Below are 18,419 nucleotides of genomic sequence, written 5' to 3' on the forward strand. Positions count from 1 at the left end.
ACTAATGAGACACAGGAGTCTGAATCCAACTCCACTGAGGTTTGATGTGACATCATGCACGTATACATTCATGCTCACACACTCACAGGAAATGCACAGTTTCATTACATTGCAGTTGAATGTCCGTTTAATAATTGAGCAAACACAGCGATGAGGATATAACTACAAAAACATATGTCCAACACGACTCTATTATCTTTGGATTTGAAAATGAAACGCGCACACACACACACACACACACAGGGCTTTGGTCTGAAGGTTTAGACTATTCCAAATCTTAAAAAGACACGTCCCCCATTTATTCACACAACACTGTAGAACTGCATCATCAGCATGATTAGTCAGCAGCTTTCACACAGACCAATGTCTTATTAACCCTCATCTCTCAGCCTGTAGCAATGGATGTCTAGTGATGACAAGACACTGTCCTTCTGCTGCAGAGGGTTAGAACCAACAGGCCCTGGGACTTACTGAGGAGAGGGCAGGTAGACAGCATACACCACTTTCAAACACACACACAGACAAGGACTCTTGCAAGCATGCACACACACATTTTAGTCAGTATAGCTGAGACAGCAGCTATACTATGTGGGTCTCTGCTTTAGATGGGAGGAGTGTTGCACTATAAAGCTACTGTAAAATCACATTGCATCAATGAGTTACAGAGTGCAACATGTATTAAAACAAATGGCCATACACTGGAAACAATATCTAACCAATTGAAATGTGTTGTTTCCATGGGAGAATGTTTAGCATATTAATGTTGTCTTTGTGCTCAAATACACACAGCACAAATCCAAGAACAGTTAATTGAACAATCAGTGAATGAACGAAAGGAGACAAAGGAAAGGTAGCCTAGCGTTTAAGAGCATTGGGCCAATAACCAAAAGATTACTGGTTCGAATCCCAGAGCCGACTAAGTGAAAAATATGCCGATGTGCCCTTGAGCAAGGCACTTAACCCCGTAAGTCGCTCTGGATAAGAGCGTCTGATAAATGGAAGGCAAAGATAACAATGTCAAAATATTATGTAAAAAACAAAGTCCAGAAAGGAGTCCCTTGACGTCACCCTGATCTGAGATCAGTAGCGAACACTCTCTCTCTCTAAACGTAGAACATCACGTGGAACATGCAGATGACTTCAGGATGCTTCTGGAGGATCATGCTGCAAAATGAACATAGAATGAAAGGACATTTGAAAACACATACAGTATGTTATATACTGTAACAGTGCTAGGGTCAGGTTGACCTTCTGTGTAACTGAGTTACAAAGTTACTCATTACAGTGGAGTAGTTACACTTCAGGTAGAAATAGAGAACAGCAGGATAAATGGTGCAATGTCTGATCTGACCCCTTCTCTCACCAGTTCGTCTGCGTCTCTCTCTGCGATGTTTCGTCGTAAACGCTCCCAGAACGTTACCCTCTCGTCCTCATCCTGGGGCCAGTCCAGGTAGGTCCGGGTTCTGGCCAGCTTAGCAAGCCTGCAACACAAACACCCAGTACATCATATCACTACTGTTCATATCACTACTGTTCATATCACTACTTTTCATATACAATGTATTCCATTCTAAGTTCAATCCATTCGAGAGATGAGTTGGTGTGTTACCTGTGGAAGGCGGACAGCTCGAAGGGGGAGATGTGTTCTAGGAAGATGAGGATGAGTCTGTGGCTGTGCTCAGACAACAGGCGGTGTGTGGCCACTCTCATCTCCAGGCCACACCAGTCACTCCTCAGGTAGCGTCTGGTCAACACACACACCGTCCTCCTGCTGCAGTAGATGTTCTCAGCGATGTTATCCACGATGCCCTTCCCTACCTGGGACAGGACACAACAGGCTGGGTGCTGTTTATCAATGAAATCTAATGTATTTGTGGTTGTACTTTGTACCATTATAGCCCCATATTCTCTATTCTCACACACACTTGCATGTCGAAGAGCGCACTTGCCCGCACACACACACACCTCAAAGTCTCGGTGGTGCAGACACAGTCTTAGTCGTGGCTCCCCCTCCTCCTCTAGCATCGGGGCCATCTCTCCCAGTACCCACGCCTCGTCACCACTGCTGAACGACACAAACGCATCATACCTCACCTCCTCCTCTCCCTCTTCCCCCTCTATCAGCTCCTCCCACTGTCCCCCCATCCTCCTCCTCCACCACCTCCTCCCCACACGTCGCTCCACCCATCCTCTCAGACGAAAGAATAGAACAACACAGGGCCAGCGGAGGAAGCGGTATCCTAGCGCCAAGCACATGAGGGTGCACACAGCGGCCGTTGTGGAGACGTAGGACAGGAAGTCGTCTTCGGTCTGGCATAGGCGCTCCATGGTGGACAGGAAGTTGAGTCGCTGGTAGTGCCAGATGCACTGCTGTCGCTGCAGGAGCACCACCTGAATCCATAACCAATCAATCATTAATCATCTGTAATCAATATACTGTATCAGCTTCACCTCTTATAGTCAATTATCAAAAATCTATAAATTGACTGTTGTTGAAAGATTCTAATCAATAAAATTTGTTGTTCACAGCACCCGTTAAAGACCAGAAATCATCAAACATAAATACACGATCCCTAGTAAAAACCTGTTACCTGTAATTAATCAACAATAATCCCTATGTTATCAGAACTTTAGTTGGATCGGACTTGTTCTACCTGTGTTTTGCGAGAGTTGTCAGCCCAGTCCAGAAGCCAGCCGTTGGAGCAGTCACAGCGGAAGTCGACCTGGTCAAAGACCAGCGTGGAGAGAGACAGCAGGGGAATGAAGACCCCCTCCAACAGGATCAGAGGGCTCTCACTGTACAGCCTCAAAACACGTAGAGACACCAGGTCTGTAAACATGGACTGGAGAGAGGGAAAGAAAGAGGGAGGAAAAGAGAAAGGGAGAGAGGGGGGGTTAAAGAAAGAGAAGGAGAGAAAGACAGTAATGAGAAGGAGAGAAAGGGAGATACAGTAATGACATTGTGAGGGAGGGAGAGAAAGAGAGGGAGATATAGATACAGTAATGACATTGTGAGGGAGGGAGATAAAGACAGAGGGAGATGCAGTAATGATATTGTGAGGGAGGGAGATAAAGACAGAGGGAGATAGAGATACAGTAATGAGAAAGAGACAGAGAGATCTTAACTCAAATGTCTACTGTTTGCTGATGATCTGGTGCTTCTGTTCCCAACCAAGGAGGGCCTACAGCAGCACCTAGATCTTCTGCACAGATTCTGCCAGACCTGGGCCCTGACAGACCTGGGCCCTGACAGTAAATCTCAGTAAGACCAAAATAATGGTGTTCCAAAAAAGGTCCAGTTGCCAGGACCACAAATACAAATTCCATCTAGACACTGTTGCCCTAGAGCACACAAAAAAAAAACTACCTACCTCGGCCTAAACATCAGCACCACAGGTAACTCCCACAAAGCTCTGAACGATCTGAGAGACAAGGCAAGGAAGCACCTTCTACGCCATTAAAAGGAACATAAAATTCGACATCCCAATTATGAACTGGCTTTAAAATACTTGAATCAACCCTTTATGGTTGTGAAGTCTGGGGACCGCTCACCAACTAAGAATTCACAAAATGGGACAAACACCAAATTGAGACTGCATGCAGAATTCTGCAAAAGCATCCTCTGTGTACAACGTAAAACATCAAATAATTTATGCAGAGCAGAATTAGGCCAATACCCAGTAATGATCAAAATCCTAAAAGGAAGTGATTCCCAAACCGTCCAAAACAAAGCCATCACCTACAGAGAAAGTAACCCAGAGTAGAGTCCCCTAAGCAAGCTGGTCCTGGGGCTCTGTTCACAAACACAAAAACAGACCCCACAGAGCCCCAGGACAGCAACACAATTAGACCCAACCAAATCATGAGAAAACAAAAAGATAATTACTTGATACATTGGAAAGAATTAACCAAAAAACTGGCCCTAAACAGACTGTACACAGTGGCAGAATACCTGACCACTGTGACTGAACCAAAATTAAATTAAGCTTTGACTATGTACAGACTCAGTGAGCATAGCCTTGTACAACCCATATTTGTTTATTTATATTCCCTTTTGTTCTTTAACTATTTGCACATCGTTATAACACTGTATATAGCCATAATATGACATTTGAAATGTCTCTATTTCTTTGAAACTTTTGTGAGTGTAATGTTTACTGTTAATTTTTTATTGTTTATTATCTATTTCACTTGCTTTGGCAATGTAAACATATGTTTCCTATGCCAAAAAAGCCCTTTGAATTGAGAGCTACAGTAATGTGGAAGACAGCATTGGCAGTAACATGTTATGCCATCACTAGAAGGATCTACGGACTCTCAATGTCAAGGTAGAGACACCAGGGTCATTATCAGTATGCATGAAACTAAAAGCGGTTGGAAAAACGATCAATCAATGAATGATTCGATTGATGGACCAATAGCTAGTTAGTACCCTGGTGAGGAAGTTGAGTCGACAGTTGATCAGCACTAGGCTCCTGAGCTCCGTCAGGTTCCTGAAGGTAACACTGGGGTCTGTGTGGTTGGAGAAGTTGAGGTTGGTCAGTTTGAGCCTCTTCAGCTTTCGAAGCTGGTTGATGGTGGTGTAGGGGGTGGCAAACTTCTCAGGGTTGGCTGAGAACTCAAACGACTCCAGGTTGAGGAAGTAGGGGGCCAGGAAAATGTTGTTGCAGTCAAATTTTGTCCCGTCGCCCACCTATTTTCAGAATATTTGTATTACTAAGATTACATGACAATTACTGGTAGCTAGCCAGATCAGTGTCTGCTGCAACCAAGTCCTTCAGCACAACGTTGTTGAGGCATGACAATAACATGAATTGGCGGTAGCAGAAACTTATCTGACTAGCTACCAGTGTGATTCATTTTCCTGTACAAGATCTGCTGCTTAGCTATAAAGCAGTGTTCTTCAATCCTGGTCCTGTGGAACCACAGCTTGACATAAGTTGATCAGGTGAACCAACCCACTGGGCACAGACATCATTTGGTTGAGTTGTCAACAAATGTCACCATGTCATTAGATTTAGGTTAAAAGATTGGTGAAGAAAATACTAAATGTTCTTAGGTTGATGACTTTTTGCAAATCCAATCAGTTTTCCACTTTATTTCATCGTCATCACAGATATATTGTTGTTGCTTGAAATGATGTGGAAAGAACATTGATTCAATTAGTTTTTGCCCAGTGGGAAGTGTGTTAGTACTGGAGGATGGAGCAATAGCCTGCACACCTTTACTTTCGCCAGGACCATGGTTGAAGATTACTGCTAGACATCACATTGAGATACAACACAGAGTAACTCCTCATCCTGGCCCACCTTCAGCTCTCGGACCATGGGGAACATGTTGTTTTCACAGTCAGAGGACTGGATCATCTTCCCTCTGAGTTCCAGGACCATGGGGAACTCAGGAGCGGGAACATGGCCTACGGTGAGGTAGGTTCCTGGGCCTGTGTCGATGAGGAGGTGCTGGAGCTTGGTGGGGAAACCCAGGAACAGCATGTTGAGGTAGAGCTGGTAGATAATGTCTATCTCTCCCAGGCTGAGGTCTTGGAGTCGATGCTGTCTACGGAACACCCCATGAGCGATGCCCCCTGAGATCTTGTTCCCTTCCAGGAGGAGAACCTACAGTCACATCATCAATAATTGATTACCAAAATCTGTTTCCCCTCCAAACATATAGCAGTTAGCACATCAACACAAATATCCTGATCTGACCTCTAGAGCAGGCAGACCCTCAAAGTCGTCTTCTCCCAGCATGGAGATTTTGTTGTGGGTGAGGTCGAGGACGCGGAGGAGCGGCATCCCCTGGAGAGCCCGGTGGGCCAGGGAGGAGATATGGTTCTCACTCAGATCCAAACGCTCCAGCAGGGGCATACAGGAGAACTGAGAATGATCATGACAAACATCATACTAATCGCCATTTTGATTTTATATAACATCATACAAATATCTCAAGTCAAATACATTTGTCAGCAAAGTTATTGTATCTCAGTTAATTGAGGTATAGACATTAAACAAGTGACAGACTGACTGACCTGATCAGTGGTGATCTCAGTGAGGTGGTTCTCATGGAGAATGAGAGAGGTGAGGTTCCACACCCTCCCCCCCCCTGCTGAGCAGAACGAGGCATTGGTCAGCTTGGTCAGGACCATCATCAGACCCTGTATCTGACCGGTACCAGTCCAGAACCCCAGGTCCATACCAGACAGATCCTGAGAAGTCACAGACAGCTGCCTCAGACCAGGACCACACCTACAGAGTCAGGGTTAGCATATTACAACATTAGCCTGGTTGACAGATCTGTTCCTGTGCTCATTTGTTGTTCATAGTCATGGCAATTAATTTTCACATTCAAAAGATCAATTAGAGTCCTGTAGCTCAGTAGGTAGAGCATGGCACTAGTAATGTCAGGATAGTGGGTTTGATTCCTGGGACCACCCACACGTAAAATGTATGAACGCATGACTGTAAGTCACTTTCAAATCAAATTGTTTAGTCACATGCAGCGAATATTACAGTGAAATGTTTACATCCGAGCCCCTAACCAACAATACAGTTAAAAAAAATATGAATAAGAAATTAAAGTAACAAGTAATTAAAGACAACAGAACAATAGCGAGACTCTATACAGGGGGTACCGATACAGAGTCAATGTGTGGGCACACCGGTTAGTTCAGGTAATTGAGGTAACATGTACATGTAGGTAGAGTTATTAAAGTGACTATGCACAGATTATAACAACAGAGGAGACCAGCGTTGTGAGGGTGGGGTGGGGGGCATTCCAATGTTTAGGACATTCCTCTATTCCTCTGGTATAGAGGTCCTGGATGGCAGGAAGCTTGGCCCCAGTGATGTACTGGGCCGTATGCACTACCGTCTATACCAGGCAATAAGTCTGGATTTTCTCGATGGTGCTGCTGTAGAACCCTCTGAGGATCTGAGGACCCATGCCAAATCTTTTCAGTCTCCTGAGGGGGAATAGGTTTTGTCGTGCCCTCTTCACAGCTGTCTTGGTGTGTTTGGACCATGTTAGTTTGTTGGTGATGTAGACAAAAGTGTCTGCTAAATGGCATATATTAATGTATTATTATGATTTATTACAACTGCTTAGTTACGTCTGTTTATGCTTGTTATTCTATGATTATATATGACAACTGCTTGGTTACCAGTCTGTTTATGCTTTATCCAAATCCTTTGAGTCTGATGAGTCAGATCAGAAACCAGGCCCCCAGAAAACCCTAGACTAGACCTTTGGTACCCAACTCTAACCCCACGAGGTCCAGAGCCTGCTGCTTTCTGTTCTAGATTATCATGAATTACACACACCTGGTGTCCCAGTTCTAAAATCAGTCCCTGATTAGAGGGGAACAAGTAATAAAATGCAGTGGTACTGGCTTTGAGGTCCAGAGTTGAGTTTGAGGGGACTAGACCATTCTAAAGCGACTCACCTCTTCATGACCTCTGCAGTGAAGGCTGTGATCAGGGCCAGGCGCAGATCCAAGGACTCCACTCCATGTTTTACTACCAGAGTACACAGGTCAGACAGGCTGGGGGTGAACTGTCTCAAGGCGTAACTGGACAGGTAGAGCTTGTTAACCCTCCCCATGCCAGACCCCCACAGCTGGCCCACCCAGACATCCACCATAGACAGGGACAGACTGGACAGGTTCTGGAACACAGACAGAGACTTCGGCTCTACCCTTCGCACCGGGTTTCCACTCAGATCCAGGATCCGGATCCTGGACAGGAGCACTGTGGGCCACGGATTGGATCCAGAGCAGCCTTCGTTCTGGATGGAGCTGACCATGCTGTCAGGCAGCTCCAGGGTCTCTAGTTTCTCCATCCCAGGGGAGAGGAGACAGAACAGTTCCCCCAGGTCTCTCGCTCCAGCCCTGTCCACCCTCAGGCTCCTCACCCGTACCAGGGGATCCAGCAGAGCAGGGGGGGCCAGGGCCAGACTCATCCCAGCCAGGGTGAGCTCCTCCAGGCTAGAAAGGCCCTGGAACACCCCTGGCTCCAGAGTGACGTTCACTCCCCCCCAGGAGGAGGAGACGAGGATGTGGAGGAACCTTAGTTTGGGGAGACCAGCGAAGGCCCCTGAGGTCACCTGTGAAAAAAGGGGATACACACATCTAGGATTAAAAATATGGGCTGAATCAATGCATAACAGCCACACACACACGCACACGCACACACACACACGTACCTTTGCCAGGTGTGAGCCATCCAAATAGAGGTGCTCCAGGAGGGGAATGTGAGAGAAGGAGTCTGCAGGCAGGGAGGAGGAGGAGTGAAGGATACAAAGAGAACGCACATCAGGAAACACCTCCTCCAGCCCAGACCTGAAATAAAGAAAGATAAGATTAGTGATTGATTCTTATATACACTGCTCAAAAAAATAAAGGGAACACTAAAATAACACATCCTAGATCTGAATGAATGAAATATTCTTATTAAATACTTTTTTCTTTACATAGTTGAATGTGCTGACAACAAAATCATCCAACTTTGATGTAATGTCCTTAAAACAAGTCAAAATGAGGCTCAGTAGTGTGTGTGGCCTCCACGTGCCTGTATGACTTCCCTACAACGCCTGGGCATGCTCCTGATGAGGTGGCGGATGGTCTCCTGAGGGATCTCCTCCCAGACCTGGACTAAAGCATCTGCCAACTCCTGGACAGTCTGTTGGGCAACGTGGTGTTGGTGGATGGAGTGAGACATGATGTCCCAGATGTGCTCAATTGGATTCAGGTCTGGGGAACGGGCGGGCCAGTCCATAGCATCAATGCCTTCCTCTTCCAGGAACTGCTGACACACTCCAGCCACATGAGGTCTAGCATTGTCTTGCATTAGGAGGAACCCAGGGCCAACCACACCAGCATATGGTCTCACAAGGGGTCTGAGGATCTCGTCTCGGTACCTAATGGCAGTCAGGCTACCTCTGGCGAGCACATGGAGGGCTGTGCGGCCCCCCAAAGAAATGCCACCCCACACCATGACTGACCCACCGCCAAACCGGTCATGCTGGAGGATGTTGCAGGCAGCAGAACGTTCTCCACGGCGTCTCCAGACTCTGTCACGTCTGTCACATGTGCTCAGTGTGAACCTGCTTTCATCTGTGAAGAGCACATGGCGCCATTGGCGAATTTGCCAATCTTGGTGTTCTCTGGCAAATGCCAAACGTCCTGCACAGTGTTGGGCTGTAAGCACAACCCCCACCTGTGGACGTCGGGCCCTCATAACACCCTCATGGAGTCTGTTTCTGACCGTTTGAGCAGACACATGCACATTTGTGGCCTGCTGGAGGTCATTTTGCAGGGCTCTGGCAGTGCTCCTCCTTGCACAAAGGCGGAGGTAGCGGTCCTGCTGCTGGCCTCCTTCACGTCTCCTGATGTACTGGCCTGTCTCCTCGTAGCGCCTCCATGCTCTGGACACTACGCTGACAGACACAGCAAACCGTCTTGCCACATCTCGCATTGATGTGCCATTCTGGATGAGCTGCACTACCTGAGCCACTTGTGTGGGTTGTAGACTCAGTCTCATGCTACCACTAGAGTGAAAGCACCGCCAGCATTCAAAAGTGACCAAAACATCAGCCAGGAAGCATAGGAACTGAGAAGTGATCTGTGGTCCCCTCCTGCAGAACCACTCCTTTATTGGGGGTGTCTTGCATGCCTATAATTTCCACCTGTTGTCTATTCCATTTGCACAACAGCATGTGACATTTATTGTCAATCAGTGTTGCTTCCTAAGTGGACAGTTTGATTTCACAGAAGTGTGATTGACTTGGAGTTACATTGTGTTGTTTAAGTGTTCCCTTTATTTTTTTGAGCAGTATATTATACAGTGCCTTGCGAAAGTATTCGGCCCCCTTGAACTTTGCGACCTTTTGCCACATTTCAGGCTTCAAACATAAAGATATAAAACTGTATTTTTTTGTGAAGAATCAACAACAAGTGGGACACAAACATGAAGTGGAACGACATTTATTGGATATTTCAAACTTTTTTAACAAATCAAAAACTGAAAAATTGGGCGTGCAAAATTATTCAGTCCCCTTAAGTTAATACTTTGTAGCGCCACCTTTTGCTGCGATTACAGCTGTAAGTCGCTTGGGGTATGTCTCTATCAGTTTTGCACCGAGAGACTGACATTTTTTCCCATTCCTCCTTGCAAAACAGCTCGAGCTCAGTGAGGTTGGATGGAGAGCATTTGTGAACAGCAGTTTTCAGTTCTTTCCACAGATTCTCGATTGGATTCAGGTCTGGACTTGGTCATTCTAACACCTGGATATGTTTATTTTTGAACCATTCCATTGTAGATTTTGCTTTATGTTTTGGATCATTGTCTTGTTGGAAGACAAATCTCCGTCCCAGTCTCAGGTCTTTTGCAGACTCCATCAGGTTTTCTTCCAGAATGGTCCTGTATTTGGATCCATCCATCTTCCCATCAATTTTAACCATCTTCCCTGTCCCTGCTGAAGAAAAGCAGGCCCAAACCATGATGCTGCCACCACCATGTTTGACAGTGGGGATGGTGTGTTCAGCTGTGTTGCTTTTACGCCAAACATAACGTTTTGCATTGTTGCCAAAAAGTTCAATTTTGGTTTCATCTGACCAGAGCACCTTCTTCCACATGTTTGGTGTGTCTCCCAGGTGGCTTGTGGCAAACTTTAAACTACACTTTTTATGGATATCTTTAAGAAATGGCTTTCTTCTTGCCACTCTTCCATAAAGGCCAGATTTGTGCAATATACGACTGATTGTTGTCCTATGGACAGAGTCTCCCACCTCAGCTGTAGATCTCTGCAGTTCATCCAGAGTGATCATGGGCCTCTTGGCTGCATCTCTGATCAGTCTTCTCCTTGTATGAGCTGAAAGTTTAGAGGGACGGCCAGGTCTTGGTAGATTTGCAGTGGTCTGATACTCCTTCCATTTCAATATTATCGCTTGCACAGTGCTCCTTGGGATGTTTAAAGCTTGGGAAATCTTTTTGTATCCAAATCCAGCTTTAAACTTCTTAAACAGTATCTCGGACCTGCCTGGTGTGTTCCTTGTTCTTCATGATGCTCTCTGCGCTTTTAACGGACCTCTGAGACTATCACAGTGCAGGTGCATTTATACGGAGACTTGATTACACACAGGTGGATTGTATTTATCATCATTAGTCATTTAGGTCAACATTGGATCGTTCAGAGATCCTCACTGAACTTCTGGAGAGAGTTTGCTGCACTGAAAGTAAAGGGGCTGAATAATTTTGCACGCCCAATTTTTCAGTTTTTGATTTGTTAAAAAAGTTTGAAATATCCAATAAATGTCGTTCCACTTCATGATTGTGTCCCACTTGTTGTTGATTCTTCACAAAAAAAATACAGTTTTATATCTTTATGTTTGAAGCCTGAAATGTGGCAAAAGGTCGCAAAGTTCAAGGGGGCCGAATACTTTCGCAAGGCACTTATATATATATATATATAAAACACACCTACTCATTCAAGGGTTTCTCTTTATTTTTACTATTTTCTTCATTGTTGTAATGAATACGATGGGAGACAGAGAGTTGGTTTCAAGCGCAGGTGTTAATTTGTAAAGGACCACAGGAGGAGGCAAGTAGCTGGGTCCAGGGGCAGGCAGAAGGTCATACACAGGGGGTCCAAAAAGGCAACAGTACAGGCATGGAGAAGGCTAATGACGTAGTGCGGGAGATCAGACGTACAAGTACAAGCAAGGAATAGGCAAAAAGGCGTCGTTAGTGAGGATGGCCAAAACTATGGTACACAGGAGGACTAATACGGAAAAAAACAGAGCTCCAAATAGAAACATGTATCAAAACAAACAATACCTCACAATGATGGGGTGCAAAGAACTGAACTAAATAGTGTGTGTAAATGACATACAGGTGTGTGAACAGGTGATCAGAGTTCAGGTGATTGGGATCTGGAGAGTGAGCTGCGTTCAGGGGATCTATGTGTTTGAGAGTGTAAGTTGAAAAAATACATTTACAATTGTAGAATAATAGTGAAGACATCAAAACTATTAAATAACACATATGGAATCATGTAGTAACCAAAAAAGTATTAAACAAATCAAAATATATTTTATATTTGAGATTCTTCAAAGTAGCCACCCTTTGCCTTGATGACATTTGCACACTCTTGGCATTCTCTCAACCAGCTTCACCTGGAATGCTTTTCCAACAGTATTGTTGGAGTTCCCACTTATGCTGAACACTTGTTGGCTGCTTTTCCTTCACTCTGCGGTCCAACTCATCCCAAACAATCTCAATTGGGTTGAAGTCAGGTGATTGTGGTGGCCAGGTCATCTGAGTCAGCACTCTCCTTCTTGGTCAAATAGCCCTTACACAGCCTGGAGGTGTGTTGGGTCATTGTCCTGTTGAAAAACAAATTATAGTACCACTAAGCGCAAACCAGATGGGATGGTGTATCGTTGCGGAATGCTGTGGTAGCCATGCTGGTTAAGTGTGCCTTGAATTCTAAATAAATCACAGACAGTGTCATCATCAAAGCACCCCCACACCTCCTCCTCCATGCTTCACGGTAGGAACCACACATGTTGTCTCACAAAGACACGGAAACAAAAATCTAGAACTTGGTCTCATCAGAACAAAGGACAGATTTCCACCGGTCGAATATCCATTGCTCGTGTTTCTTGGTCCAAGCAAGTCGCTTCTTATTATTGGTGTTCTTTAGTAGTGGTTTCTTTGCAGCAAGCCTGATTCATGCAGTCTCCTCTGAACAGTTGATGTTGAGATGAGTCTGCTACTTGAACTCTGAAGCATTTATTTGGGCTTTCATTTCTGAGGCTGGTAACTCTAATGAACTTATCCTCCGCAGCAGAGGTAACTCTGGGTCTTCCTTACCTGTGGCGGTCCTCATGAGAGTCAGTTTCCTCATATCGCTGGATGGTTTTTGCGACTTTCAAAACTCTTGACATTTCTGGACTGACTGACCATCTCTTAAAGTAATGATGGACTGTCGTTTCTCTTTTCTTATTTGAGCTGTTCTTACTGTAATATGGGCTATCTTCTGCATACTATCCCTACCATGTCACAACACAATTGACTGGCTCAAACGCATTAAGAAGGAAAGAAATTCTGCAAATTAACTTTTAACAAGGCACACCTGTTAATTGAAATGTATTCCAGGTGACTACCTCATGAAGCTGGTTGAGAGAATCAAAGTGTGTGCAAAGCTGTCATCAAGTCAAACAGTGGCAGCTTTGAAGAATCTTAAGTAAAAAATATATTTGGATTTGTATAACACTTTTTTGGTTACTGAATGATTCCATGTGTCATTTCATAGTTTAGATGTCTTCACTATAATTCCACAATGTAGAACATTTTAGAAAACCACACACACATACATACACACACACATACAGTGGGGAGAACATGTATTTGATAACCTGCAAAATCAGCAGTGTTTCTTACTTACAAAGCATGTAGAGGTCTGTAATTTTTTATCATAGGTACACTTTAACTGTGAGAGACAGAATCTAAAACAAAATCCAGAAAATCACATTGTATGATTTTTTAAGTAATTAATTTGCATTTTATTGCATGACATAAGTATTTGATCACCTACCAACCAGTAAGAATTCCAGCTCTCACAGACCTGTTAGTTTTTCTTTAAGAAGCCCTCCTGTTCTCCACTCATTACCTGTATTAACTCCTGTTTGAACTCGTTACCTGTATAAAAGACACCTGTCCACACACTCATTCAAACAGACTCCAACCACAATGGCCAAGACCAGAGAGCTGTGTAAGGACATCAGGGATAAAATTGTAGACCTGCACAAGGCTGGGATGGGCTACAGGACAATAGGCAAGCAGCTTGGTGAGAAGGCAACAACTGTTGGCGCAATTATTAGAAAATGGAAGAAGTTCAAGATGACGGTCAATCACCCTCGGTCTGGGGCTCCATGCAAGATCTCACCTCGTGGGGCATCAATGATCATGAGGAAGGTGAGGGATCAGCCCAGAACTACACGGCAGGACCTGGTCAATGACCTGAAGAGAGCTGGGACCACAGTCTCAAAGAAAACCATTAGTAACACTCTACGCCGTCATGGATTAAAATCCTGCAGCGCACGCAAGGTCCCCCTGGTCAAGCCAGCGCATGTCCAGGCCCGTCTGAAGTTTGCCAATGACCATCTGGATGATCCAGAGGAGGAATGGGAGTAGGTCATGTGGTCTGATGAAACTCCACTCACCGTGTTTGGAGGAAGAAGAAGGATGAGTACAATCTCAAGAACACCATCCCAACCGTGAAGCATGGAGGTGGAAACATCATTCTTTAGGTATGCTTTTCTGCAAAGGGGACAGGACGACTGCACCGTATTGAGGGGAGGATGGATGGGGCCATGTATCGCGATATCTTGGCCAACAACCTCCTTCCCTCAGTAAGAGCATTGAAGATGGGTCATGGCTGGGTCTTCCAGCATGACAACAACCCGAAACACACAGCCAGGGCAACTAAGGAGTGGCTCCGTAAGAAGCTTCTCAAGGTCCTGGAGTGGCTTAGCCAGTCTTCAGACCTGAACCCAATAGAAAATCTTTGGAGGGAGCTGAAAGTCCGTATTGCCCAGCGACAGCCCTGAAACCTGAAGGATCTGGAGCAGGTCTGTATGGAGGAGTGGGCCAAAATCCCTGCTGCAGTGTGTGCAAACCTGGTCAAGGTTTCATACAGGAAACGTATGATCTCTGTAATTGCAAACAAAGGTTTCTGTACCAAATATTAAGTTCTGCTTTTCTGATGCATCAAATACTTATGCCATGCAATAAAATGCAAATGAATTATAAAAAAATCATACAATGTGATTTTCTGGATTTTTGTTTTAGATTCCGTCTCTCACAGTTGAAGTGTTCCTATGATAACAATTACAGACCTCTACATGCTTTGTAAGTAGGAAAACCTGCAAAATCGGCAGTCTCTCAAATACTTGTTCTCCCCACTGTACAAGGCCTTTTTCAAGACAGGTCTGTCAGGTCTGTTTACCCACAGAGCGTATCTGACTACAAACTATTTTTATTTATTTTTTCAGGTAGGCAAGTTGAGAACAAGTTCTCATTTACAATTGCGACCTGGCCAAGATAAAGCAAAGCAGTTCGACACATACAACAACATAGAGTTACACATGGAATAAAACAAACACAGTCAATAATACAGTAGAAAAATAAGTCTATATACAATCTGAGCAAATGAGGTGAGATAAGGGAGGTAAAGGCAAAAAAGGCCATAGTGGCGAAGTAAATACAATATAGCAAGTAAAACACTGGAACGGTAGATTTGCAGTGGAAGAATGTGCAAGGTAGAGATAGAAATAATGGGGTGCAAAATAAATACAGTAGGGGGAGAGGTAGTTGTTTGGGCTAAATTATAGATGGGCTATGTACAGGTGCAGTAATCTGTGAGCTGCTCTGACAGCTGGTGCTTAAAGCTAGTGAGGGAGATAAGTGTTCCACTTTCAGAGATTTTTGAAGTTCGTTCCAGTCATTGGCAGCAGAGAACTGGAAGGAGAGGCGGCCAAAGGAAGAATTGGTTTTGGGGGTGACCAGAGAGATATTCCTGCTGGGGCGCGTGCTACAGGTGGGTGCTGCTATGGTGACCAGCGAGCTGAGATAAGGGGGGACATTACCTAGCAGGGTCTTGTAGATGACCTGGAGCCAGTGGGTTTGGCGACGAGTATGAAGCAAGGGCCAGCCCACGAGAGCGTACAGGTCGCAGAGGTGGGTACTATACGGGGCTTTGGTGACAAAATGGATGGCACTGTGATATACTGCATCCAATTTGTTGAGTAGGGTATTGGAGGCTATTTTGTAAATGACATCGCCGAAGTTGAGGATCGGTAGGATGGTCAGTTTTACAAGGGTATGTTTGGCAGCATGAGTGAAGGATGTTTTGTTGTGAAATATGAAGCCAATTCTAGATTTAACTTTGGATTGGAGATGTTTGATGCGAGTCTGAAAGGAGAGTTTACAGTCTAACCAGACACCTAGGTATTTGTAGTTGTCCACATATTGTAAGTCAGAACCGTCCAGAGTAGTGATGTTGGATGGGCGGGCAGGTGCAGGCAGCGATCGGTTGAAGAGCATGCATTTAGTTTTACTTGTATTTAAGAGCAATTGGAGGCCACGCAAGGAGAGTTGTATGACATTGAAGCTCGTCTAGAGGGTTGTTAACACAGTGTCCAAAGAAGGGCCAGAAGTATACAGAATGGTGTCGTCTGCATAGAGGTGGATCAGAGAATCACCAGCAGCAAGAGCGACATCATTGATGTATACAGAGAAGAGAGTGGGTCCAAGAATTGAACCCTGAGGCACCCCCATAGAGATTGCCAGAGGCCTGGACAACAGGCCTTCCGATTTGACACACTGAACTCTATCAGAGAAGTAGTTGGTGAACCAGGCGAGGCAATCATTTGAGAAACCAAGGCTATCGAGTCTGCCGATGAGGATGTGGTGATTGACAGAGTCGAAAGCCTTGGCCAGATCAATGAATACGGCTGCACAGTATTGTTTCTTATCGATGGCGGTTAAGATATCTTTTAGGACCTTGAGCGTGGCTGAGGTGCACCCATGACCAGCTCTGACACCAGATTGCATAGCGGAGAAGGTATGGTGGGATTCTAAATGGTCGGTAATCTGTTTGTTGACTTGGCTTTCGAAGACCTTAGAAAGGCAGGGTAGGATAGATATAGGTCTGTAGCAGTTTGGGTCAAGAGTGTCCCCCCTTTGAAGAGGGGGATGACTGCAGCTGCTATCCAATCTTTGGGAATCTCAGACGACATGAAAGAGGTTGAACAGGCTAGTAATAGGGGTTGCAACAATTTCGGCAGATCATTTTAGAAAGGGTCCAGATTGTCTAGCCTGGCTGATTTGTAGGGGTCCAGATTTTGCAGCTCTTTCAGAACATCAGCTGACTGGATTTGGGAGAGGGAGAAATGGGGAAGGCTTGGACAAGTTGTTGTGGGGGGTGCAGTGCTGTTGACCGGGGTAGGGGTAGCCAGGTGGAAAGCATGGCCAGCCGTAGAAAAATGCTTATTGAAATTCTCAATTATAATGGATTTATTGGTGGTGACAGTGTTTCCTATCTTCAGTGCATTGGGCAGCTGGGAGGAGGTGTTCTTATTCTCCATGGACTTTACAGTGTCCCCGTACTTTTTTTAGTTTGTGTTGCAGGAAGCAAATTTCTGCTTGAAAAAGCTAGCCTTGGCTTTAACTGCCTGTGTATATTGGTTTCTAGCTTCCCTGAAAAGTTGCATATCACGGGGGCTGTTCGATGCGAATGCAGAACGCCATAGGATCTTTTTGTGTTGGTTAAGGGCAGTCAGGTCTGGAGAAAACCAAGGGCTATATCTGTTCCTGGTTCTAAATTTCTTGAATGGGGCATGCGTATTTTAGATGGTGAGGAAGGCATTTAAAAAAATAACCAGGCATCCTCTACTGACGGGATGAGATCAATATCCTCCCAGGATACCCCGGCCAGGTCGATTAGAAAGGCCTGCTCGCTGAAGTGTTTCAGGGAGCGTTTGATAGTGATGAGTGGAGGTCGTTTGACCGCTGACCCATTACGGATGCAGGCAATGAGGCAGACTGAGGAATGAGGCAGACTGAGGAATGAGGCAGACTAGACTGTATGATGATGTAATATTGTATAGTGCTGATCTCTGTTCTATTGTCCTGGTTGTCTGTAACCTACCTGAGGTCAGTGATCTCTGTTCTATTGTCCTGGTTGTATGTAACCTACCTGAGGTCAGTGATCTCTGTGCACTCAGCATAGGGTCCCAGGCCAGGCTTAAGGGAACACTGTATGAACCCTCCGATGTCTTTCTGTACATACATATCCTCCTCATAGCAGTCACAGTGACGCCTGATCACCCCTTCTGCTCCGTCACACACACACAAGAGCAGCAGCACACTCACACCGGGCCTCCACACCCAAAAAACAAACGTCATTCTTGCTGTTAGACCTAAATGAAACACAGAATATTTATGTTACAGCACACTTTTTATTAGAACTACATGGCATACAGTAATTACATAATCCTCATAACAAACACCTTATTAACAATCATTAAATTCCAAGTACATACCAGCTGATAGGAAACTAAAATGGACTATACAAGTGGAGAACAGGACAGCAAAGTGAAGTAGGACAGCTCACCTCAGTGTTCCGTGTTTAAAAACGGTCTTCCTGTGCCAGACCTCTGTGCTTCTATGGGGGGAGAAGTCTGTACTTCTGTCCACACCTAGACCGCTACAGTCTCGTGCAGAATACTAGAGAACAACCTTTAAATATGTCTTGAGAAAAGGGAAGTGAAAACAATGTATTTACTGCAAAAGTTGTTGTGTAGGTTTAAAATAGTCAGATAGAGGTTCTCTGTTGCTGTGAAGTGCTGAAGGTTAATT

General features: G+C 45.0%; 1 protein-coding gene across 1 annotated transcript; it reads right to left on the bottom strand.

Annotated features, from left to right (window-relative positions):
* Nucleotides 1–107: 107 nt before the first annotated feature.
* Nucleotides 108–18,328, bottom strand: LOC110508481 (toll-like receptor 12). The gene is made up of 13 exons (XM_036967504.2): nt 18,175–18,328; nt 17,758–17,980; nt 8,200–8,335; nt 7,442–8,100; nt 6,029–6,245; nt 5,709–5,876; nt 5,310–5,615; nt 4,433–4,693; nt 2,655–2,843; nt 1,966–2,391; nt 1,610–1,818; nt 1,364–1,481; nt 108–1,164 (listed from the first exon to the last, which is right to left on the bottom strand). The coding sequence occupies exons 2-13, from the start codon at nt 17,964–17,966 to the stop codon at nt 1,141–1,143; spliced, it is 2,922 nt and encodes a 973-aa protein (XP_036823399.2). The 5' UTR covers nt 17,967–17,980; nt 18,175–18,328; the 3' UTR covers nt 108–1,140.
* Between the last annotated feature and the right edge of the window lie 91 nt (nt 18,329–18,419).

The sequence above is a fragment of the Oncorhynchus mykiss genome, chromosome 3 (assembly GCF_057628025.1).
Source record: "Oncorhynchus mykiss isolate SJ-2025 chromosome 3, ASM5762802v1, whole genome shotgun sequence".
Taxonomy (NCBI): Eukaryota; Metazoa; Chordata; class Actinopteri; order Salmoniformes; family Salmonidae; genus Oncorhynchus; species Oncorhynchus mykiss.